The sequence below is a fragment of the Enhydra lutris genome, unplaced genomic scaffold (assembly GCF_002288905.1).
Source record: "Enhydra lutris kenyoni isolate GAN:26980312 unplaced genomic scaffold, ASM228890v2 scaffoldscaffold40, whole genome shotgun sequence".
NCBI lineage: Eukaryota > Metazoa > Chordata > Mammalia > Carnivora > Mustelidae > Enhydra > Enhydra lutris.
The window spans coordinates 6,225,059-6,251,711 of record NW_019154124.1 but is presented as its reverse complement, the minus strand read 5'-3'; the positions used below and the strand labels follow the sequence as shown (position 1 = coordinate 6,251,711).

The following is a 26,653-nucleotide window of genomic DNA, read 5'->3' as shown; positions in this document are numbered from 1 at the left end:
ATATATATATATATATATATATATATATATATATATATATATATATAAAATATTGGCAGACAAAATTCTAGGTCAAACAGAACCATGCCTTACCAAAGAAAAAAAGTAAGAGAACTCCCTATTTTAAAGGCATTTTTATTACAAGAGTCCTTAGTATCCTTAAATCATTAAACTCAACATTTAATTAGTTTTTATTTACAATGTATTATCTGTTGCTGACTATGATAAACTACCCTAGAACTTTGTGGCTTGAAACAACATTAAGTACATTAAGTACATTATGTACTTTATGTACATGTACATTAAGTACATAAAGTAACATTTATTACCTCACAGTTTCTGTGGGTCAAGAAACCAGACATGGCTTGGCTGGGTCTTCTGCTTCCAGATCTTTCACAAGGCTGCCATCAGTGTATTGACCAGGACTCATACCTGTGGTCTCATCTGAAGGTTCAACTGAGAAAGACTCAGCTTCCAAGCTCATACTACCACTGGCAGAATTTAGTTTCTCAAGGGTTGTTGGACTGAGGGTCCGAGTTTCTTTGGGGCTGTTTGCCAGAAGGCACCCTTAATTTCTGGCCACATAGGCCTCTCCAGCATGACTGCTTATTTCGTCAAAGTCAGTAGAAGAGAGTCTGCTGGCAAAATGAAATTCTGAGTGCCATTTTAGAAGCTGTTTGCCACATATCATTGTTTATTTGGGATATATTAGGCATTGTCCTAAGCCTCCACCATGAAGGGACAAAAATGAAAGCAGTCAGTAAAATGTATACATGTTTGATGGAATGACTTACCATTGAAGAAAAGCAGGAAAAGGTAGTATTAATTTTATTGCCCAGTTGAAAATTTTGAGATGTCATTTTAAATATAGAGCTAGGAAGGTCTCATGGCCACCCCAGTTATACTGACTCCACCTCACTTGTTCCCTAATTCCAACTTTACCCTTTGCCAACCTTGATAATTCTAGGGCAGATGGAACAGTATAAACGAGGCAGGAAGTTACCAGTATTAGGTGGCAGAGCATAGTGGATAGAAGTATATATTCTGAAGCTAGCATGTGTATTTATATCCTAGGGCTAGGGAAAATCGTGCCTCAGTTTCATCATCTGTAAAATGAGAATGAATAATAAGAGTACTTAGCCCATAGTGTTCTTGTCACTTAATACTTGTTAGAACACCTAGAACAGTTCTTGCACATAAATATCAAGATACTGAGATCCCATCAAGAAAGAGAGAGCAAATTTAGCAATAATGAGGATGCTAAAGAAGGAACTACCAATACTATTCCATTTAGGACCATGGATTTTGAGTATTAAAAGAGGGAAAAAATAAGCCTGAGCCTTTATGAAAGTAAATATATTATGGGATAGGTCCTAAATACCAGAGGTGGTGTTGTGGTGTTTTTTGGTTTTGTTTTTTTTTTTGTTTGTTTGTTTTGTTTTATTTTTTTACTATTTTAAAAAAATTATCAACAATTATTCTGTACCAAAAAAGGGCATTATGGATAAATGGATACCACCTATTATAAGCGTATTTTACTGTACCCAGTTCAACAAATTTTATTCAGAAAGCCTTTGGACCATGTTGTTTCTCAGGTGTCAGTTAATCTGGATATTTTATTGCTTCTAATTTTCTTTTGTGGAAATAGGTGTGTGTCTCTTCAAGTTTTCACTTGCCCTACTTAAAATTAAATAAAACCTTAGGGCGCCTGGGTGGCTCAGTGGGTTAAGCCTCTGCCTTCGGCTCAGGTCGTGATCTCAGGGTCCTGGGATCGAGTCCTGCATCGGGCTCTCTGCTTGGCGGAGAACCTGCTTCCTCCTCTATCTCTCTCTCTGCCTGCCTCTCTGCCTACTTGTGATCTCTCTCTGTGAAATAAATAAATAAAATTTAAAAAAAAATTAAATAAAACCTTAGAGTATTTTGCTAAAGATTAATAGAAAGGACAAATATTACACTAAAACATAATGTAAACACTATATTTTTTAAAGGCACAATTTAAAGAGAAACAAACAGTAGAGACAAATTAGGTGAACCCTATTTTCCTATTCAGCTGCGAAAAAGAACCTGGACTCTTCTTCCATGAGGCTTTTTCTATAGTAGTAGTTACAACAATACTGTTGTTGTTCCTGAGGAATCCAGGCCTCTAGGAGTAGTGGCGTATAAACTAAATCACAAGGGTTCTGGGAATACATGGTGATGAGGAAGCAGAGGCTACAAGTCAAGACTATGCTTTCTCAAATTGTAGCACCCAAGGAAAGCAGCAATAAGAGAGCAGCTTGAGGACCATCAAAGTGAAAAACTTTTTGTTCTTTTTTTAGGGTGGAGAGACCTGAGCTTTTTTTGTTGGCAGAAGGAATCAAAGGAGAGGGATGAAATGAAAATATAACAAAAAGGCAATAATTAATAGTGAAAACTCCTAGGGCAGGTGGGAAGGCATTGGTAGAAGACACACATAGAGTGGTGTGATTGGCTTCATTTCCTTTTAGCTTTTTTTTTCCCCCTAAAGCTTCCCAGGTGCTTCTAACAGAGAGCCAGCAGTGAACCCCAGTGCCTCACCTGATACCTGCTGTCCTCTTAATTTCTTGCCACCACCTCAAGGACGTTTCTCTGAACAACTCAGCAAGGAGTGATATCCGTTCCTCTGCGTGTGATGCACCTGGTCCACAGGGCTTTGGTGGAGTTAGCACATTCTAAGTCTTGTTCTTTGGCTTTAGATAATTCCATTCCCCTTTAAGAGCCTACTCTTCAACCACAGGTGGAAGAGCAACAGAGAATATGAGGTGAGGGGAAACCTTGATAACCAGAATGTTACTAATTTTTCCAGAGCTGAAGAAAGTTCCAAACAACATCCCTCCAGATATTGTTAAACTTGACTTGTCATACAATAAAATCAACCAACTTCGGCCCAAGGAGTTTGAAGATGTTCATGAGCTAAAAAAATTAAACCTCAGCAGCAATGGCATTGAATTCATAGATCCTGGTAAGTTCCACAGAATAGCCTTTTAAATGGGTGATGGGTATTCTTTGATTCTTTTTTCTAATGACAACATTTGTAGTAAGTGCAATTTATTTTTTTTAACCTAAATAATGAAAAGGTTAAATTAAACATGATGCCTAAATTAGAACTTGTTTGGCATGCTGAAAAATATTTACCAAAATGTTGCTTTATGAAGGTTATAATATTATATATTACTAAGCAACAGTTATTCAGTTGTCCAAGTAAAAGTGTTTTTTGTAGAATAGATTTTAAAAATCTGTTAAACATGTAGTAATTTTTGAAAGGAAGTTCAGATTTGTCATTTTCTTTGCTATCCATTAAGTCCCAACTTGTTTAAGGCAAGACTTTAATGACTTATTTAAAGTGAACTTGAGGGGATGAGGCACCCACGTGGCTTAGTCGGTTAAGTGTCAACCTTCGCCTCAGGTCATGATCCCAGGGTCCTGGGGACTGAGCCCCAGGTCCAGCTCCATGCTCAGCAGAGAACCTGCTTCTCCCTCTCCCTTGGACCCTCTCTGTGCCCCCCAACCACTCATGCTCTCTCTCTCTCTCTCTCTCAAATAAACAAATAAAGTCTTTAAAAAATCAATAAGTAAACTTGAGGGGTGCCTGGCTGGCTCAGTCAGTGGATTGTTGCAACTCTTGACCTCTGGTCATGAGTTCAATCCCCACATTGGGTGTAAAGATCACTAAAAAAATAAAACTTTAAACAAAGTTCTGCCTTTGGCTCAGCTCATGATCCCAGGGTCCTGGGATGGAGCCCTGCATTGGGCCCTCCGCTCAGGGGGAGTCTGCTTCTCCCCCTGCCCTTGCCCATGTTCTTTTGCTCTCTTTCTCTCAAATGAATACATTAAAAAATAATTTTTAAAACCTTTAAAAAATTAAACTTGAAACAATCTGCTAAGCACCAAGCTCATAAATTAAGATAAAATGTGCTCAAGCCAGAGCCAGATATATCTTATCTAATGCTAGATCCAGATTAATTCTCTTTTTCCAACCTTCAAATCTTCTCTCATTTGCTAATAAGAAAAAAGCCTCTGGAGAAAACAAGCATGGTACATTATATAAACATAATGGATTTGGAAAGAACTGAGAATTACTGCCATTTTGATCTGATTTGTAACATACATGCCTTCATAGTGCTACTTCAGTTTGAAAAATCCCATCTATAAGAATTATTTTAATACTATTAATAATGCAATGTTAATATCATAAATATTTTCAGTTCAATTGTTACTTCAGTTCAATTGTTACTGGTAACTTAATACCATGAATAGAACAGTAGGATTTTAACATTGTAGAAAGTGCAAATTGAGAATGAATGTTCCGGAGCTACAAGGGCATATTTTAGTGTTAATAACATCTTTTTAAAAAATATTAAGAAATGATAATTTAAAATTTTCCCATGATGACAGCACTATGCTACACTTACATCTTGGCCTGTATAGATGGCGTAAACTTGGGGGTATCTTTAAACTGTGGGATCAAAAGCAAGTTTCATTTCACAGAGAATAAGACTACAACAGAGACATTCTTCTCCCAGTTGAAGCGATCGTCGTGTTAGTGTGGAGGTCAATCCCTGGCAGCCAGTCTCCACAAAGCTAGGCCATAGGGGGAAGAATCTGGAGGTGGAGGCCCTCCTCTCTTGCTGCATGAGAACCAAAGAGCTTCAAGACCAAGCATGTAAGCAAGTAAGCCCATGGCCCTGGGCTTACACCCATCAAAAGTATCCAAGCAATTGGGTTTTAGAGTTACCTCTAAAAGAGACTAAAATATTTGTTATTCTATGGCCTAAGCTAAATTTATTAAAGTGGTGAGGAATGGTACAACAATATCTTCATTATAATGGGAGCACAGTGTGTAAAACTAGAGAAAAATAAGAAAACAATGCAAAGATAGGTAATAGTGCAAAATGGGTTTGTTTTATTTCTAGTGATATTTTTCCCTCATCAGTTAAAAAATTGCCAAAATTCCAAGGATTCCTTTACCATCCTTGAGATCTCCGGAAGTCCTCTCAAACTCGTCTACCTGGTGTGTTTTCCTTGCTGACACACAAGGTGAACTTGTTACCAGCAGTAGTATTCTTTTTTCTCCTTTGCTCAATTCAGTCCTAGGAAAGTATTTTCTACATTAACAAATATGTGTTCCTACCAAATGTCAACCACTTTCCTGGAACAAAAAGTATCTCAGTTCTTCAATAAGTCAAAATGACCTAAAGAGGTTTTGAAATAAAAGACCTTGAGGGCGCCTGCTGGCTCCAGTGCGCGACTCGATGTCAGTGTTGTAGAGTTCAAACCCCATGTTGATCAGGAAGCCTACTTATTTTTTAAAAAATACTAAGATTAAAGACCTTCTTTATTTCAGGACCAATGAGATGAAACAGTGCCAAAGTAGACTTAGTTAACTGCTTTTGCTGGTAGATACACACAAATGCAATGAGATTTACTGGTTTTAAAAGGTGTGAAATAACAATCTCATGAAATTCCAGACTTTGTTGCAGAAGAGAGAAAGAAGACACCCTATTGGGGCTTGAGCTCCTTTAACAAACAGGTGAAATCCACCTTTGCCAAGTACTTGAATACGTAGGGTTTAAGTAAAAACTACAGCACTTACAAAATAAAATCTAGGAATGTTCTCACATGCTTTCAGTCTGAAGGGCTGAGGTTTTTTTTTTTTTTTTTTAGAAATGTAGATTTTTTTTTTTTTAAGATTTTATTTATTTATTTGACAGAGAGAGAGATCACAAGTAGGCAGAGAGGCAGGCAGAGAGAGAGGAGGAAGCAGGCTCCCTGCTAAGCAGAGAGCCCGATGCGGGCCTCGATCCCAGGACCCTGGGACCATGACCTGAGCCGGAGGCAGAGGCTTTAACCCACTGAACCACCCAGGCGCCCAGGGCTGAGTTGTTTTGAGGAAAGTAAAATTTGAGATTGTTGGTTCACAGAATGTTAGCAAATAGGAAAAATGCAGTGTCTTCAAAACTGTCATTGCATGGGCTGACCTTTTGCTCCTCCCCAGCCGCCTGCCCGTTCCCAACCCTCCCATCCAAGCTATTGCTTTTGCACCAAAATAGAAAGAATTCTTTTTAGAGGAAATTATGAGTTTTGTCTGAAAACAAATGATATGAAAATGGCTCATGGTATTGGTATTAGAGCACATTTTCCAAACTCAAAATAAGGGCATTGTTGTGTGCCCTGGGTATTTTAAAACGGTAATGAGAAAATGCTTGAAATAGGAACAAAATATTTGAAATCAAAGTTGACCAATAAGTTCCAGGGTTAGTTTACATCAACTGAAATAGGGATAATCTAGGTTTAGATTTCTTTTTTATTCCTGGAGGTGAGGGGAGAAAGAGGTTTTTCTTGTCTTATTTTTGTGTTATATGTTTAATATTTGTTAATTACTCACCCTCCAGCAGAATTAAATACATATGGATTCAAAGCGGACAGCTCCCATAGTTTGCCAAAACACAACCAGATGTTTTCAAAATGTTGATAAAAACTGTTTCATTTTGGACTCTACGGGGTTATAATTCCCTCCCTCTAAACAGAGAAAGGGCTGTTTTCACAGCATTTTGAGTTTGCTGATATCCCAGGAACTGTCAAATCATCACCATACACATTTTTTCATTGTTTATGCACTAATGTCTTGCATTTGAAATATTTTCCTAATTCATGCTTTTTTGTGTGGCATCTTTGCAGCGAGTATTTAAAAAAATGCAGTTGAGACCAAAATACATTTTTTAGAAAGCTAACATAAAACTGATTTTTCAAATAAAATAATGTATTCTAGTCAACTAAATCCAGGAAAAAGCTTTGTGTGAGTAAAAACATACTTCAGAATTTTGCATTTAGACATGTATATGCTGTTAGGAAAATATAATTAAAACCAGAATTTCCCAACATAGAAATTCTCTCCACAAAGGTAGTTGTGGCCGGCGGGGGGGGGGGGCGCTTTTATTGTTGAATAAGCATCCAACTAGAATGTAATGCACTACACAAGAAATCTTCTAAGAAATTGCAAAGACAGAAATCTTCCCCTTTTACATAGCCAAGCAGACAACCCAATCGATACATGTTTTCAGGGTAAATAACTAGTCCTTAAGTGAGAGGACTTGACAGCATTATTTGTCATACATGGTGCCTCTCACTTTATCTGGTAATTGAGGTGACCAGTTGGCTTTATCCAGAGAAAAACAACCTCCATCTTTATATGAAGAGGTAGTTTTGCAACTGGGAAGGAGCAAGGGCCCTCAGGTCCGCAGGAAGGGGAAGATAGGGCTGCTATCGCCCTTGATGTTTACATTTCAGATATGGCTCTCCAGTCCCTGGGAAAGGCATTCCTGGCTCGTAAAGTTGAGAGAAGCCCTAGTCTTGTAAAGGATATGTATGCATTTCAAAGAGAGTGTAAAGTACTTAAGATTGCAAGTTTTCTCAAGTAAGCGCTCTGAGAAAAAGAAGAGGAGGGCAGTCTTTTTCGTCATTTTTCAGCCAGGCGAATTAAGTCTCTTACTTTTTTGTTTGTCCTGATAATACGCCCTACAGTTGGATGAGACCCAGCTACCCGTCTCATTAATAAATATTTTCTGTTTCTAGCTGCCTTTTTAGGACTCACACATTTAGAAGAGTTAGATTTATCCAACAACAGTCTACAAAACTTTGACTATGGAGTACTAGAAGACTTGTATTTTCTGAAACTCTTATGGCTCCGAGATAATCCTTGGAGATGTGACTACAATATCCACTACCTCTACTACTGGTTAAAGCATCACTACAATGTCCACTACAACGGCCTGGAATGCAAAACGCCTGAAGAGTACAAAGGGTGGTTTGTGGGGAAATATATTCGTACTTACTTTGAAGAATGCCCCAAAGACAAGTTACCAGCATACCCTGAAACATTTGATCAGGATACGGAAGAGGACGAATGGGAAAGAATACATAGGGATCACGCAGCAAAGAAGCAAAGCGTGAGGATCACTATACTGGGATAACTGAGAAATTGTTCTGCTTCCAGCAAGTTCTGTATTTGCTCCTCCGGTGTCAGAAAACCACGTTTACATTGGGATGAACTGTGTTGCCTGTTGATGCCGGGTTATCCAGCTAAGGGAAGGTTCCCTTTATTAGTAGGAGTATTATTATTGAGAGAATTCTAGCACCCAAGGAAATACTTTGATCCTGCTTGCCTGCCTACCTGCAGACCAGCTTTTGGTGATGATTCTGCACCAGTAAACTGCAGGAGTTGGGTCCTAGTGATGGCATTGGAATTTCATAATGTCCTGTATAAATGTTTTCACTGCTTTTTGAAAATAAAAAAACTTGGTTCATTTTTATATGCCTTGTGATAGCTGCTTGTGCATACCTCAAGATCAAAAGGAAAATCTATGAACACTTAGTGATCATAAAATATCATTCTCTCCCCTCTGCCCCCTCCCACTTTTTTTTTTTTTTCAGTAAGTCAGCATGTACATAGAATGAAATTCCATTTCAGATTCCTTTGCATTCCAAAACGAGGTCCTGGTAAACCCAAATCCTCAAGTACTCTTCACTGATTCTTATAAAAAACTGTCAAGCTAGACCTGAAGGAGAATTGTCACAAGCAAATGAATAGAGAATCTGGGAATTATATTGGAGATTGGTCAGAAGACGGGACTCTGAAGAAATTGTAGATGGTGTGAAACATGAGTAATGAAGAGGTGTAAACACTAGAGGATGTGGAAATAGCATTGATTTTTTAACAGAGCTCAGACTAGAAAGCCACCTGCCAGTGGGAAAGACCTGAGCCCTTCCTGCGAAGCTAATATGTCAAGCATAAAGCAAAGGATGAAATTAGAATTCAGGGTCAAGATTGGGGATGAGGCAGAAGCAAACAGGAGTCAGTGATTTCAAAAACAACCGAGTAAAGAGGGGGTGTCCCAGAGAAGCCCCAGGATTTGGGTTTGCAGGTTAAAATTAGCTCACTCGGGAAAATGGATCAGCAGAAAAAGAGGAAATACCTGGAGCCTAACCCCATCAGCTAGTGTTTTGATACAGCTATACTATCAGAAAAATTTTAAAAATGATATATACATATCCTTAAAAATGCCGCTTTTTCCTTTTTATAGAAATTTCCCTTTCACACTGAGTTGAATGCATTTTCATTTTTTATATCAAGGTATTCCTACAGAGTTTAGGTCTTACTTGATACCTGCACAAAGCATAAAAGATGATACACAACAAATGGTATTGAGTGTTTCGTACACACCGACTAGATGCTAGACACTGTGCTAAAAGATCTACGTATTCTATTGCTCATTCTCACAAGATCCCTCTGAGGTAGGTAATATTATCTGCCTTTCCTAGATGATGTATCCAAGGCTTAGAGTTTAGGTCACTTGGACAAAGTCATGGAGCTGGCAGGTGGCCGAGCCAACATTCAGGTCCACTGAAGCCTTTTCTGCTGTGCAGGAGTGCAGAGCACTCTAGAAGTTACCGTTGGCCATGGCTCCCTCACATCAGAACTCGCAGAATCAGACCTCAAGGGAGGAATAGGTTCCAGAAAGGTTAAGCCTTTTTCTCCAAAACACCAGTGCAACTCATTTAAATCTGTATTAATATGTATAGAAAACCAAGAGAATGGGAAGCTGGAAGAATTGCTGCAGCTGGTGGTTCAGGAAATGACTGGATTGTGAGGCTCTAACCGCTCTGCCCATTTTACCAGTGATTTGGGTTAGGGGTGAAAATCCTCACCTTATTCACTGTGAGGTATTAAAGGCAGCTGTTAAAACGTTACTAGAGTGTTAATGTTCACCAACTCTCAGAGTAGAATATTAAGGACAGTAGACCTATTTCAGTTCTGATGGTGGAAAAAGCCTGGGTGGGAGGCTGAGGCACACAGTGCAGACACAAGGGTTCTAGAAAGAAAGGAGATGAAATCTGATTCAGAGAAAGGGATCCAGTTACTCTGATTCCATTTTTGGAGGCTAGTTGGAGATTTTATTGGTTGATTTTTCTGTTCAGTGTCATCTTCCAAACCTACTGGGAAATAAAGCTCTGAAACACATTCCAATAGCAATTGATCCATGCCATCCAAAAACAAGTTAGAGTTGCTAATATCTCCCAGGACCAAAATTGAAGTACATTTTTCAAAGCTTAGGATTTGCTCCTTCTCTGTATCAGAGTTATACTTTTCAGGGAAACAGAGTTGATCAATGATAGAATGAATAATTTGGTACATCTTCTTCTGCTGAGTTCTTGACAGTTGAATAACTTGCCTTTGGACCTTCCTTCTGTTCAACAGATGATGAAGGTCAGGAGATTTAAAAAATAAGTATGTTTGTGGTGGTCAAAAATATGGTCATCCTGGGTGGCTCAGTGGGTTAAAGCCTCTGCCTTTGGCTCAGGTCTTGAACCCAGGGTCCTGGAATTAAGCCCTGCATTGGGCTCTCTGCTCAGCGGGGAGCCTGCTTCCTCCTCTCTCTCTGCCTGCCTCTCTGCCTACTTGTGTTCTCTGTCAAATAAATAAATCTTTAAAAAAAAAAAGATCATCCTGAGATCTACATATTTGAGCATACATGTTTAAATATAATGAGTATTTATCCAAATACTTGAGTAATATTTGGATAAATACTCAAGTTCTGTTTCATTTTGTTTTAACTTTCTTACTAGTCCTCAAATTCCCTGATTTTTCTAAATTAAATAAGATTCACTGCAAGCTAAGGTCTCTTGAGTCCTAAGTCTGAGTCATCTCTGACCTAATGCCCTGTTATTTTGGAAAGATATTTAATATTAAGGAGTTCAGATTTTTCATTTACTGACCATTCATCCTCTGGAGCTTACACCGGAGATCAGTTAAGTTCTGTTTCTGAAGAATCTGTTTCTCCCACTCTGGCAAATAGAAACAAGTCAGTACTAAAAATCTACTTGCCTAAATTCGATGAGACATCAAGGCTCCTTTCTTCAGGAGGTGGGGGGTGTTGGTGAGTGGAGGGGAAGATGTAATCTGTGACTAACAAATCAGCATCGATGCTAGAGTGAATAAGAACAACACGAATGGGCAGGGAGGCTGACAAATTACTTCATAATTCTGTTCAAAACATCTCACTATTATAAGTTCTAGAAACATAAACATGCAACTACAGGGGTAGTCACAAGTCAAAACTGCTTCTGAACTGCTCTCTTGCCCATCACTGAGTGGAGAAAAATCGCAGTCAAGTGGAGCTTCTCATCCCTAATGTATCTGTTTCACTGAAGCACAACAGCACAACTCTTGAATTTAGAAATCACTTGTGTCCCCTTGCCAAATGTTTGCTGAAGTGTTTTAGCATAAACTCTGCATATTTAATTGTCACAGAATTATAGCAAGCATTTTTTTCTTCTCTGCCCTCATGATAACAATTTAGAGTTAATTTTGCTCTGAAGTTTTTGCTGGCAAGGATTTTATACAACTCTTATAGTCATTCAACCAAATAGCTCAAATGATCAGCCAATATTTTATTTATTTATTTATTTATTTATTTATTTATTTATTTATGTTTGACTTTATTTATTTTTTTTATAAACATATAATGTATTTTTATCCCCAGGGGTACAGGTCTGTGAATTGCCAGGTTTACACACTTCACAGCATTCACCCCAGCACATACCTTCCCCAATGTCCATAACCCCACCTCCCTCTCCCTACCCCCACCCCCAGCAACCCTCAGTTTGTTTTGTGAGATTAAGAGTCACTTATGGTTTGTCTCCCTTCCAATCCCATCTTGTTTCATTTATTCTTCTCCTATCCCCTTAACCCCCCCATGTTGCATCTCCACCTCATATCAGGGAGATCATATGATAGTTGTCTTTCTCTGATTGACTTATTTCGCTAAGCATGATACCCTCTAGTTCCATCCACGTCGTCGCAAATGGCAAGATTTCATTTCTTTTGATGGCTGCATAGTATTCCATTGTGTATATATACCACTTCTTCTTTATCCATTCGTCTGTTGATGGACATCTAGGTTCTTTCCATAGTTTGGCTATTGTAGACATTGCTGCTATAAACATTCGGGTGCACATGCCCCTTCGGATCACTACGTTTGTATCTTTAGGGTAAATACCCAGTAGTGCAATTGCTGGGTCATAGGGTAGTTCTAGTTTCAACATTTTGAGGAACCTCCATGCAGTTTTCCAGAGTGGTTGCACCAGCTTACATTCCCACCAGCAGTGTAGGAGGTTCCCCTTTCTCCACATCCTCGCCAGCATCTGTCATTTCCTGACTTGTTAATTTTAGCCATTCTGACTGGTGTGAGGTGATATCTCATTGTGGTTTTGATTTGTATTTCCCTGATGCCGAGTGATGTGGAGCACTTTTTCATGTGTCTGTTGTCCATCTGGATGTCTTCTTTACAGAAATGTCTGTTTATGTCTTCTGCCCATTTCTTGATTGGATTATTTGTTCTTTGGGTGTTGAGTTTGCTAAGTTCTTTATAGATTTTGGACACTAGCCCTTCATCTGATATGTCGTTTGCAAATATCTTCTCCCATTCTGTCAGTTGTTTGTTAAACAGTTAACTGTTTCCTTTGCTGTGCAAAAGCTTTTGATCTTGATGAAATCCCAATGGTTCATTTTTGCCCTTGCTTCCCTTGCCTTTGGCAATGTTCCTAGGAAGATGTTGCTGCAGCTGAGGTCGAAGAGGTTGCTGTCTGTATTCTCCTCAAGGATTTTGATGGATTCCTTTCTCACATTGAGGTCTTTCATCCATTTTGAGTCTATTTTTGTGTGCGGTGTAAGGAAATGGTCCAATTTCATTTTTCTGCATGTGGCTGTCCAATTTTCCCAACACCATTTATTGAAGAGGCTGTCTTTTTTCCATTGGACGTTCTTTCCTGCTTTGTCGAAGATGAGTTGACCATAGAGTTGAGGGTCCATTTCTGGGCTCTCTATTCTGTTCCATTGATCTATGTGTCTGTTTTTGTGCCAGTACCATGCTGTCTTGATGATGACAGCTTTGTAATAGAGCTTGAAGTCCGGGATTGTGATGCCACCAACTTTGGCTTTCTTTTTCAATATTCCTTTGGCTATTCGAGGTCTTTTCTGGTTCCATATAAATTTTAGGGTTATTTGTTCTTTTTTCTTTGAAAAAAATGGAGGTATTTTGATAGGAGTTGCATTAAATGTGTAGATTGCTTTAGGTAGCATAGACATTTTCACAATATTTGTTCTTCCAATCCAGGAGCATGGAACATTTTTCCATTTCTTTGTGTCTTCCTCAATTTCTTTCATGAGTATTTTATAGTTTTCTGTGTATAGATTCTTAGTCTCTTTGGTTAGGTTTATTCCTAGGTATCTTATAGTTTTGGGTGCAATTGTAAATGGGATTGACTCCTTAATTTCTCTTTCTTCTGTCTTGTTGTTGGTGTAGAGAAATGCAACTGATTTCTGTGCATTGATTTTATATCCTGATACTTTCCTGAATTCCTGTACAAGTTCTAGCAGTTTTGGAGTGGAGTCTTTTGGGTTTTCCACATATAGTATCATATCATCTGCAAAGAGTGATAGTTTGACTTCTTCTTTGCCGATTTGGATGCCTTTAATTTCCTTTTGTTGTCTGATTGCTGAGGCTAGGACTTCTAGTACTATGTTGAATAGCAGTGGTGATAACGGACATCCCTGCCGTGTTCCTGACCTTAGCGGAAAAGCTTTCAGTTTTTCTCCATTGAGAATGATATTTGCGGTGGGTTTTTCATAGATGGCTTTGATAATATTGAGGTATGTGCCCTCTATCCCTACACTTTGAAGAGTTTTGATCAGGAAGGGATGCTGTACTTTGTCAAATGCTTTTTCAGCATCTATGGAGAGTATCATATGGTTCTTGTTCTTTCTTTTATTAATGTGTTGTATCACATTGATTGATTTGCGGATGTTGAACCAACCTTGCAGCCCTGGAATAAATCCCACTTGGTCGTGGTGAATAATCCTTTTAATGTACTGTTGAATCCTATTGGCTAGTATTTTGGCGAGAATTTTTGCATCTGTGTTCATCAAGGATATTGGTCTGTAGTTCTCTTTTTTGATGGGATCCTTGTCTGGTTTTGGGATCAAGGTGATGCTGGCCTCATAAAATGAGTTTGGAAGTTTCCCTTCCATTTCTATTTTTTGGAACAGTTTCAGGAGAAGAGGAATTAGTTCTTTTTTAAATGTTTGGTAGAATTTCCCTGGGAAGCCGTCTGGCCCTGGGCTTTTGTTTGTTTGGAGATTTTTGATGACCGGTTTAATCTCCTTACTGGTTATGGGTCTGTTCAGGTTTTCTATTTTTTCCTGGTTCAGTTTCGGTAGGTTATAGGTCTCTAGGAATGCATCCATTTCTTCCAGATTGTCAAATTTGTTGGCGTAGAGTTGCTCATAGTATATTCTTATAATTGTCTGTATTTCTTTGGTGTTAGTTGTGATCTCTCCTCTTTCATTCAAGATTTTCTTTATTTGGTCCTTTCTCTTTTCTTTTTGATGAGTCTGGCGAGGGGTTTATCAATCTTATTAATTCTTTCAAAGAACCAGCTCCTAGTTTTGTTGATTTGTTCTATTGTTTTTTTTTTTTTTTTTGGTTTCTATTTCATTGATTTCTGCTCTGATCTTTATGATTTCTCTTCTCCTGCTGGGTTTAGGCTTTCTTTCTTGTTCTTTCTCCAGCTCCTTTAGGTGTAGGGTTAGGTTGTGTACTTGACCTTTCTTGTTTCTTGAGAAAGGCTTGTACCACTATATATTTTCCTCTCAGGACTGCCTTTGTTGTGTCCCACAGATTTGGAACTGTTGTGTTTTCCTTATCATTTGTTTCCATGAATTTTTTCAATTCTTCTTTAATTTCCTGGTTGACCCATTCATTCTTTAGAATGATGCTGTTTAGTCTCCATGTATTTGGGTTCTTTCCAAATTTCCTCTTGTGATTGAGTTCTAGCTTCAGAGCATTGTGGTCTGAAAATAGGCAGGGAATGATCCCAATCTTTTGATACTGGTTGAGACCTGATTTAGGACCGAGGATGTGATCTATTCTGGAGAATGTTCCATGTGCACTAGAGAAGAATGTGTATTCTGTGGCTTTGGGATGAAATGTTCTGAATAGATCTGTGATATCCATCTGGTGCAGTGTGTCATTTAAGGCCTTTATTTCCTTGTTGATCTTTTGCTTGGATGATCTGTCCATTTCAGTGAGGGGAGTGTTAAAGTCCCCTACTATTATTGTATTATTGTTGATGTGTTTCTTTGATTTTGTTATTAATTGGTTTATATAGTTGGCTGCTCCCATGTTAGGGGCATAGATATTTAAAATTGTTAGATCTTCTTGTGGGACAGACCCTTTGAGTATAATATAGTGTCCTTCTTCATCTCTTATTATAGTCTTTGGCTTAAAATCTATTTGATCTGATATAAGGATTGCCACCCCAGCTTTCTTTTGATGTCCATTAGCATGGTAAATTCTTTTCCACCCCCTCACTTTAAATCTGGAGGTGTCTTCGGGTCTAAAATGAGTTTCTTGTAGGCAACATATAGATGGGTTTTGTTTTTTTATCCATTCTGATACCCTGTGTCTTTTGATTGGGGCATTTAGCCCATTTACACTCAGGGTAACTATTGAGAGATATGAATTTAGTGCCATTGTATTGCCTGTAAGGTGACTGTTACTATATATTGTCTCTGTTCCTTTATGATCTACTACTTTTAGGCTCTCTCTTTGCTTAGAGGACCCCTTTCAATATTTCCTGTAGAGCTGGTTTGGTATTTGCAAATTCTTTCAGTTTTTGTTTGTCCTGGAAGCTTTTTATCTCTCCCTCTATTTTTAATGATAGCCTAGCTGGATATAGTATTCTTGGCTGCATGTTTTTCTCATTTAGTGCTCTGAATATATCATGCCAGTTCTTTCTGGCCTGCCAGGTCTCTGTGGATAAGTCTGCTGCCAATCTAATATTTCTACCATTGTATGTTACAGACTTCTTTTCCTGGGCTGCTTTCGGGATCTTCTCTTTGTCACTATGACTTGTAAATTTTAATATTAGGTGACGGGGTGTGTACCTATTCTTGTTGATTTTGAGGGGGGTTCTCTGCACCGCCTGGATTTTGATGTTGTTCCCTTTACCATATTAGGGAAATTCTTTCCAATAATTCTCTCCAATATACCTTCTGCTCCCCTCTCTGTTTCCTCTTCTTCTGGAATCCCAATTATTCTAATGTTGTTTCATCTTATGGTGTCACTTATCTCTCGAATTCTCCCCTTGTGGTCCAGTAGCTGTTTGTCCCTCTTTTGCTCAGCTTCTTTATTCTCTGTCATTTGGTCTTCTATATCACTAATTCTTTCTTCTGCCTCATTTATCTTAACAGTAAGAGCCTCCATTTTTGATTGCACCTCATTAATAGCTTTTTTTTATTTCAACTTGGTTGGATTTTAGTTCTCTTATTTCTCCAGAGAGGGCTTTTATATCTCCCGAGAGGGTTTCTCTAATATCTTCCATGCCTTTTTCGAGCCCAGCTAGAACCTTGAGAATCGTCATTCTAAACTCTAGATCTGACATATTACCAATGTCTGTACTGATTAGGTCCCTAGCCTTTGGTACCGCCTCTTATTCTTTTTTTTGTGATGAATTTTTCCGCCTTGTCATTTTGTCCAGATAAGAGTATATGAAGGAGGGGGCACCTGGGTGGCTCAGTGGGTTAAAGCTTCTGCCTTCGGCTCGGGTCGTGATCTCAGGGTCCGGGCATCGAGCCCCACATCGGGCTCTCTGCTCTGCAGGGAGCCTGCTTCCTCCTCTCTCTCTCTGCCTGCCTCTCTGCCTACTTGTGATCTCTGTCTGTCAAATAAATAAATAAAATCTTTAAAAAAAAAAAGTATATGAAGGAGCAAGTAAAATACTAAAAGGGTGGTATTTATTTATTTTTGACAGGCAGAGATCACAAGTAGGCAGAGAGGCAGGCAGAGAGAGAGGAGGGGAAACAGGCTCCCTGCTGAGCAGAGAGCCTGATGCCCAGGACGCTGGGATCATGACCTGAGCCAAAGGCAGAGGCTTTAACCCACTGAGCCACCCAGGCGCCCCAATGATCAGCCAATGTTTATCTTCAGGGTAACAATCAGAATGTCAAACTTCTTGCCAATAAAATGTATAATTTTATATACAATAATAATTAATAATATGATTTTATAATCAATAGATTGACTAACCTTAGCTGTTGGGAAAAAATTGAAAAGATGAAACATCGCTGAGATTGGGTTTTTATCTTTGATACATTCAGGGTAGTTGGATTTAAAACTGATTTCATTAAATACTCTTCAGCAAATTAAAATATAAAGATAAAATAGGTATTACATTTCCTTCCTTAGAATGTCAAGTTCTACTCAGGCTTGCGTGTTTAATTTTTTCCACGATAAAGACTTTGGTACTAAGAAATACAGAATTACACTTCTAGATAAATATGAATTTATTTATTTATTTATTTTAGAGCAAGAGGAGGTAGGAGAGAAGAGGGAGAAAGAGAGTGAAAATCTTAAGTAGGATCCACACCCAGCATGGAGCCCAACATAGGGTTTGATCTCACGACCCTGAGATCATGACCTGAGCCAAAATCAAGAGTGGGTCACTTAACTGACTGAGCTACCCAGGTATCCCAGATAAATACTAAATATTTTTAAGTAAACCACAAAATATAAAAAACCCTAAGGCAGTATTTTTGGCTATCTTGGACTAATTACCTAAGATCCATCTATCTCTATATATGATACAATGTATGAGATATATATATATATAAGGTATATCATTATCTGATGCAAAGAACATATGCCATTGCATAGTACAGAATTGTTTATTGTTTGGCCCTCTCTGTATTCTCTACACAAATTGCAACTTCATATTGCCCATTTCCTCTCCATCCCAAACTTCCCAGCAGACTTTGTGTCTAGGCATCAGAACAGGTATTTATGGGGAAACATAAAAAAATCTAGGAAAGTTCTAGCTGTAAATGCCAACATTTTAAAAGAATATAGACCTCAAATCAATAACCTAAGCTTCCACCTTAAGAAAATAAAGAAAAGCAAGAAAATCCAATGCAAGCAGGTTAATAAAGATTGGAGTGGGGATAAAATAGAAAATAGAAAACCAATAGAATCAATACAAATCAAAGTTTCTACTTTGAACTAGTTTGAACACTCAGGTTCATAGCAGCATTATTTCACAACAGCCAAAAGTGGAAGCAGCCTGTGTCCATTGATGGATGAAGAGATAAACAAAATGTGGTATATACAGCTAACAGAGCATTTTTCACTCCTAAAGAAGAGGGAGATCCAGATATGAGCTGCCAGATGGGTGAAACTTAAAGACATGATGCTAAATGAAAGAAATTGGGCTCAAAAGAGCAAATATGGTATGAGTCTACTTATATGAAGTAGTCAAATCCATAGAAGGAGAAAGTAGAATGGTAGTTGCCACAGGTTGGGAGTAAGGGGAAATGGGGGGGGTGTGTGTTAATAGTTAATGGTTCAGAGTTTCAGTTTTGTAAGTGAAAAAAAAAACAACAACACTTTTTGAAAAAGTTCTGGAGGTGCCTGGGTTGCTCAGTTGGTTAAGCATCTGACTTTAGCTCAGGTCATGATCTCAGAGTCCTGGGATCGAATCCCACATTGGGGGTGTCCCCACTCAGTGGGGAGTCTGCTTGTCCCTCTCCCTCTGCCCATCCCCCCATTCATGCTCTTTCTCTCTCAAGTAAATAAATAAATTCTCTTAAAAAGTTCTGGAGGAAGATGGTGATGATGTTTCTACAACCATGCGAACACACTTAATGCTGCTACAAAACTGTACACTTAAAATGGTTAAAATGGTCATTTTTATGTTATGTATATTTTACTACAATAAAAAACTAAAAAGTTGGTTATTTGAAATGCTCAACAAAAATTAAGAAAGCTATAGCTAGACAGATTAAGAAAAACAAGCGGGAAGACTAAAATTTCTAAAATTAGAAATGAAAGTGCATGTGTTACTACTTGTTTCACAGGAATAAAGGATTATAAGAGAATACTAAGAAATGTTGCACCTCAACAAATTATGTTACCTACCTGGAACTGACAGATTCCTAGAAACGTACAAACTATCAAACTTGACTCAAGAAGAAACATAAAATCTGAATAGGTCTATAACAAGTAAGGATATTAAATCAACAATCAAAACACTTTCAATGGAGAAAAGCCTAGGACCAGATGGCTTCAGTGGAAGATTCAACTAAACATTTAAAGAATAACACCAGTCCTCAAATTCTTTTAAAATATAGACAAGGAGAGGGCGCCTGGGTGGCTCAGTGGGTTGGGCCGCTGCCTTCGGCTGGGGTCATGATCTCAGGATCCTGGGATTGAGTCCTGCATCGGGCTCTCTGCTCGGCAGGGAGCTTGCTCCCCTCTCTCTCTCTCTGCCTGCCTCTCTGCCTACTTGTGATCTCTCTCTGTCAAACAAATAAATAAAATCTTTAAAATATATATATATATATATATATATATAGAGAGAGAGAGAGAGAGAGAGAGAGAGAGAGACAAGGCGAAAATAGCTCCTGACTCATTCTGTGATGCCAGTATTACCCAAATAAAGAAGCCAGACAAAGACCTCACAAGAAAGGAAAACTACAGGCCAATATTCCTTTTGAATATAGATGCAAAAATCCTCAACAAAATATTAGCAAAGAAAATACAGCAGCATATTATAAGGATTATACACCGTGAACAAGTGGGATTGGTCCCAGGAATGCAAAGGTGGTGCAACATACAAAAATCAGACAGTGGGGGTGCCTGGGTGGCTCAGTGGCTTAAAGCCTCTGCCTTTGGCTCAGGTCATGGTCCCAGGGTCCCGGAATCGAGCCCCACATCAGGCTCTCTGCTCAGTGGGGAGCCTGCTTCCTCCTCTCTGTCTCTGCCTGTCTCTCTGCCTACTTGTGATCTCTGTCCATAAATATATATAGAAGGAAGAAATTTCAGTTGTTGTGGAAAAAACATTTGACAAAATTCAACACCCTTTTATGTTTAAAAAAAAAATTCAACAAACTAGGAATGAAATCTTCCAGAGATAAGTGCCCTGTCATTTCTCAGAAAGTCACCCCAGGGTTCAACCACCATTGCTAATGTGAAAATATTAGGTCAAACCAAAACTTTGAATGTTGCATCTTGAGTCCATTTTCTTTCTTCAAACAACAGATTTTTTAAAAAGTCCATTTTTCTAGAGACAGAGAATGAGTTTGGGTGGCTAGCACATTTTTTGGAAGTTTTTATTTAAATTCCAGTCAGTTAACATACAGTGTAATTAGTTTCAGGTATACAGTACAGTGATTCAACACTTCCATGTAATACCCAGTGCTCATCACAAGTTCACTCCTTGATCTCCATCACCTATTTAACCACTCTCTCTACCTAACTCCATTCTGGTAACCATTAGTTTGTTCTCTATAGCTGTCAGTTAAGGTAGCTGTCAGTTAAGCATCTGTTCTTAGTTTGTCTCTTTCTCTCTCTCTCCCTCTTTTTCCCCTTTGCTCATTTGTTTTGTTTCTTAAATTCCACATAAGTGAAATCATATGGTATTTGTCTTTTCCTGGTTGACCTATTCTGCTTAGCATAGTACCTTCTAGTTCTATCCATGTTATTGCAAATGGCAAGATTTCACTCTTTTTTAATGACTAAGTAATATTCCAGGGTATTTATCACATATTCTTTATCCACTCATCAGTTGATGGACACTTGGGCAGTTTCCATAATTTAGCTATTGTAGATAATGCTGCTATAAACTGGGTGGCTAGCACATTAAAGTTTACAATTATTTTGTTAATTCTTTATTACTAATAAAATTATACATTCATTCAAGATGGCAGACTAAGCACATATTCAGCTTTCTTCTGCTATCCAAATTCCAAGAAATGATTTTTTTTTAAAGCTGTAATATCCCTGGAAAACAAAGTAGAAATGGTATTGATGGATCATAAATTAATAGTTCCTAAAAATCTAAAGGCAGACATGGCTAGATTGAATAAGGAACAAGCAAAAATGGCTGCTGTAAAAAAAGGGAATAGTGTTATATCCCTATATAGGGTGTATCCCAGAAATAAAAGATGTAATAACACTATTCTCATTAAAAATATAAAAAAAGAGTAAAGAATAAGACAAGATGGCTGCATATCCCTGCTGCTAAAAAAAAAGAAAAGATGTAAGAATAGGAATGAATTGAAATAGATGATCTGCCTAGAAAACCCAAAAATATCAATGGGCTAAGTATTAAAACCAAGAAAACACTTTAATATATGATCAAGTACAATAACATCATATAAAAACTATAGCTCTTTTCACCATCAGCAGCCAGTCAGAATTATCCCATTTGGTATATTTTTACTTTTTCAATTAAAAAAATGTACAGTTTTGAAACTGTTTGGGGTGCCTGGGTAGCTGTCAGTTAAGCATCTGACTCTTGATTTCTGCTCAGGTCATGATCTCAGGGTCGTGAGTTCAAGCCCTGCTTTGGGCTCTGTGCTGGGTGTGGAGCCTGCTTAAGATCCTCTCTCTTCTTCTCCTTTTGCCCCCCCCCCCCCAACACTTTCCCTCAAAGAAAGAAAGAAGCAAACAAACAAACTCTTTGTGAACCTTTTCCCCACTTCATTCAACTCTGTCCACCTCAGGGTAACCATTACCTTACATTTGAAGTTTTCATTCCCATACATCCTTTTTGTATTTTGCTATATATGTGTGTGTCCCCTTAAAAATATATTATTGAGGGGCACCTGGGTGGCTCAGTTGCTTAAGCAACTGCCTTCAGTTCAGGTCATGATCCTAGAGTCCTAGGATCAAGTCCCACACTGGGCTCTCTGCTTAGCAGGGAGTTTGCTTCTCCCTCTGACCTTTCCCCATCTCATGCTCTCTATTCTCTCTCTCAAATAAATAAAAAATCTTTATATATATATATATACATATATGTATATATATATATATACACACATACACACACACACACACATATAAAATTGAAAATCTTTCAAAATATTAAGTATATTATTTTGCACGTTGAAAAATTGTATGCAAATGGTCTTAGATTATATATGTCATTCTGCAAGTTACTTTCACTCATATATCTCTAGACGCATCCATGTTGGTGTCTACATATGTTTATGGCATTCTTATCACCTGAAATCAGTATGAATGTATATTTTTTAAAATACATTTTTTCTTTCATTTCCAGAAATATGGACACTAAAAACTGCACCTTAAACAATATATGGGTTAATGCAATGGACTGGTTGTGCGCTCACCACCGAAATTCATAGGTTGAAATTTAGCCCTATACCATGTGATGGTATAAGGAGGTAGAGGGCCTTCAGGACATAATTAGGGTGGAGCTCTCATGAATAAGATTAGTGCCTTTATGCAAGGGACTCCAGAGATCTCTGACTCCCTCTTTCTGTCATGTGAGGATACAAGAAGACAATGAGGGTCTCTGACCTGAAAGAGTGCCTTCTCTAGAACAATATTGGCACCCTGGTCTTGGACAACCAGCTTCCAGAACTGTGAGAAATAAGTTTCTGTTCTTTATAATCCACCCAGTCTATGAAACTTATTATAGCAGCTCAGATTGGCTAAGACAGTTAAAGACAAACGTTACAATGAAAGTACAAAGTAGTTTGGAAAAAAATGAAAATAACCTCAAAGTCCACCAAGAGGAAGAAAGTTAAATAAATTATGCTATATCCATGGTATGGAAAATGAGTTTACGTATTTAAAATAATTTCATAAGTCTATATAAACTGACATGGAAAATTTCTAGGATATAAAAGAAAATATAAAACAATATGATCCTCTTCATGTTAAAATTTTTAATTGTGTATTTTTAATAACATATATGTAAATGTATTTTAGAAAAACAGAAAATTGGTTAACATTGAGTACCTTTGAGTAAGTGAATGGGTTTGAGGGAGATAAAGGGAAGTTTTTCCTTTTACTGTCTATTTTTAGAATTTTTAAATTGAGAATATATTCTTGTATTTTTTTAAGAAGATGAATTGAGGATTCGTAGACAAATGCTAGACAAAAAAAGCAGTCTATAAGAATGGACAAAGCACTAATTCCCAGAGCATAAAATCCAGTAAGAGCTGACTGTATTATAAGCATTTTAAATGTTTCTAATTGTCATTCTTATGGCCTATAACTGCAGCTTCTATTTCATTTATATTTTTCTTTATATTTGTTCAGTTAAAAACAGGGAAGCAAGACAAAGAGTTGTAATAAACATACTCACTGACAGATCTCAAGGTTTTCAGTCGGAGAACACAACCACGAAAATTCAAACGCAGCACATTTAGACGCCACCTTTGCAAAGTTGACACTATATATTTATCTGTGATTATATTTTTTACTGCAGAAAAATCAATCTAAAAAGGGTAAACCAAAGACATTAAGAAATGAGAAAGATCTTTTGCATGCAAAAAATTTTAATATTTTAAAAGCATCAAGAAACAAATGTCTTCAGCACATCTCTCACTTCTTCATTTCTTTGTTTTTATGGTCATTTGGGAGTTTAATTACCAACAGATTTTTTTGTTGTTGTTCATGGTCATTCCCAGGTTTAATTACAAACAGATTCCAAATGTCTAATCTAGGTCAACAGCTGGGAGGGCAAGAGCCCCCCACTTCAGGGTCAATGAACCCATAATGGGTGCCTCCTTCTCTATTCATGAGCATAGACAATGTGTTAAGTTCTTGACTATGGGGAAGACAGTTTAGAGTGAGAGGTTTAGAGTGGCCTTCTCCTACCTCATAATTTGAGGAGGGAGGTCTGGGGGAAAGGAGAGATGACCTGAGTGTACCTGGCTGATTGCATGTAATATTGAAGAGCACAGAGATTTCTGGGAGCTCCTAGTGGCTGGGGCCAGTTGACAAACAATAGCATTGATATTGTAGTATTAATCATGTCTTTCAGACATTAATCATGTCTTTCAGCTAAGAGATTACATTGAGGCACAAAGAACTCCCCTCAAAATCAATAAAAATAAGTCAATACCCCAACATCTAGTAGAAAAATTTACAAATCTCAGAAACAAAGAGAAAATCCTGAAAGCAGCTCAGGACAAGAGGTCTGTAACCTACAATGGTAGAAGTATTAGATTGGTAGCAGGCCTATCCACAAAGACCTGGCAGGCCAGAAAGGACTGGCATGATATATTCAGGGTACTAAATGAGAAGAATATGCAGCCTAGCCAGCTAGGCTGTCATTGAAAATAGAATAAGAGATAAAAAGCTTCCAGGACAAACAGAAAATAAAAGAATTTGCAATTACCAAACCAGCCCTACAAAAAATATTGAAAGGTGTCCTCTAAGCAAAGAGAGAACCTAATAGTAACATAGACCAGAAAGGAACACAGGCAATATACAGTAACAGTCACCCTAAGGCAATTCAATAGCACTAAATTCGTATCTTTCTATAGTTACCCTGAATGTAAGTGGACTAAATCCCTCAATCAAAAGGGTATCAGATTGGATTAAAAAAAAAAAAAAACCAACAATATGCTGTCTCCAGGAGACTCATTTTAGACCCAAAGATGCTCCCAGATTTAAATGAGGGGGTGGAAAACCATTTACCATGCTAATGGACATTAAAAAAAAAAAAAAAAAAAAGCTGGGATGGCACTCCTTATATCAGACAAATTAGATTTTAAACCAAAAACTATAACATCTATATATAATATAACTGTATATAATATAAGAAAGGACTAGCTATATCATACTTAAAGGGTCTATCCAACAAGAAGATCTAACAATTGTAAATATTTATGCCTGTAACATAGCAGTCAATTATATAAGCCAATTAATAACAAAATCAAAAAAACACATTGACAATAATACAATAATAGGGGCGCCTGGGTGGCTCAGTGGGTTAAAGCCTCTGCCTTCAGCTCAGGTCATGATCCCAGGATCCTGGGATCGAGTCCCGCATTGGGCTCTCTGCTCAGTGGAGAGCCTGCTTCCTCCTCTCTCTCTGCCTGCTTCTCTGCCTACTTGTGATCTCTGTCTGTCAAATAAATAAATAAAATCTTTTAAAAAAAGAAAATCTACCAACAAACAAGACCCCAGGACCAGGGGAGTTCTACCAAAGATTTGAAGAAGAATTAATACCTATTCTTCTGAAACTGTTCCAAAAAACAGAAATGGAAGGAAAACTTTCAAACACATTTTATGAGGCCAGCATTACCTTGATCCCAGCACAAAGACCCCATCAAAAAGGAGAATTACAGACCAATGTCCCTGATGAGCATGGATGCAAAAATTCTCATTAAGATACAAGCTAATAAGATCCAATAGTACATTAAAAGAATTATTCACCACATTCAGGTGGGATTTATTCCTGGGCTGTAAGGTTGGCTCAATATCCACAAATCAATCAATGTGATACAATACATTAATAAAAGAAAGGAGAAGAACCATATGATACTCTCAATAGATGCAGAAAAAGCATTTGACAAAGTACAACATCCTTTCTTGATCAAAACTCTTCACAGTGTAGGGATAGAAGGTACATACCCCAATATCATAAAAGCCATCTGTGAAAAACCCACAGAGAATATCATTCTCAGTGGGAAAAACTGAGAGCTTTTCCCCTAAGGTCAGAAACATGGCAGGGATGTCCATTATCACCACTGCTATTCAACATAGTACTAGAAGTCCTAGCCTCAGCAATCAGACAAGAAAAAGAAATTAAAGGCATCCAAATCAGCAAAGAATAAGTCAAACTATCACTCTTTGCAAATGATATGATACTTTATGTGAAAACCCAAAAGACTCCACCCCAAATGTCCTAGAACTTGTACAGGAATTCAGTAAAGTGTCAGGATATAAAATCAATGTACAGAAATCAGTTGCATTTCTATACACCAACAACAAGACAGAAGAAAGAGAAATTAAGGAGTCATTCCCATTTACAATTGCACCCAAAATCATAAGATACCTAGGAATAAACCTAACCAAAAAGGCAAAGAATCTGTACTCAGAAAACTATATAGTAGTCAGGAAAGAAATTGAGGAAGACACAAAGAAATGGAAAAACGTTCCATGCTTATGGATTGGAAGAACAAATATTGTGAAAATGTCTATGCTACCTAAAGCAATCTACATATTTAATGCAATTCCTATCAAAATGCCATCCATTTTTTTCAAAGAAATGGAACAAATAATCCTAAAATTTATATAGAACCAGAAACATGCAGAAAAATGAAACTGGACCATTTCCTTACGCCATACACAATCAGACAACAAAAAGAAATAAAAGGCATCCAAATTGACAAAGAAGTCAAACTCTCACTCTTTGCAGATGATATGATACTTTATGTGGAAAACCCAGAAGACTCAATCCCAAAACTGCTAGAACTCATACAGGAATTCAGTAAAGTGTCAGGATATAAAATCAATGTCCGAAATCGTTGCATTTCTATACACCAACAACAAGACAGAAGAAAGAGAAATTAAGGAGTCAGTCCCATTTACAATTGCACCCAAAACCATAAGGTATCTAGGTATAAATTTAACCAAAGAGACAAAGAATCTATACTCAGAAAACTATAGAATACTCATAAAAGAAATTGAGGAAGACACAAAGAAATGGATAAACGTTCCATGCTCATGGATTAGAAGATGGAATATTGTGAAAATGTCTA

At 37.7% G+C, this 26,653-nt stretch overlaps 2 protein-coding genes across 3 annotated transcripts in view; one reads left to right on the top strand and one right to left on the bottom strand.

Moving 5' to 3' along the window:
• Positions 1-8,308, top strand: part of LOC111155308 (leucine rich repeat containing 17) — a 31,265-nt gene extending 22,957 nt beyond the window's left edge. The window contains exons 3-4 of the mRNA XM_022515451.1: positions 2,825-2,980; positions 7,591-8,308. Of these exons, the coding sequence (XP_022371159.1) occupies positions 2,825-2,980; positions 7,591-7,988 (554 nt within the window). The 3' untranslated portion in view covers positions 7,989-8,308. The remainder of the gene's footprint in view (positions 1-2,824; positions 2,981-7,590) is intronic.
• Positions 1-26,653, bottom strand: part of LOC111155307 (F-box and leucine rich repeat protein 13) — a 224,886-nt gene that overhangs the window by 138,838 nt on the left and 59,395 nt on the right. For both annotated transcript variants that reach the window (XM_022515450.1, XM_022515449.1), the window contains exon 6: positions 23,245-23,377. In XM_022515450.1, coding sequence (XP_022371158.1) covers positions 23,245-23,377 — 133 coding nt within the window. The remainder of the gene's footprint in view (positions 1-23,244; positions 23,378-26,653) is intronic.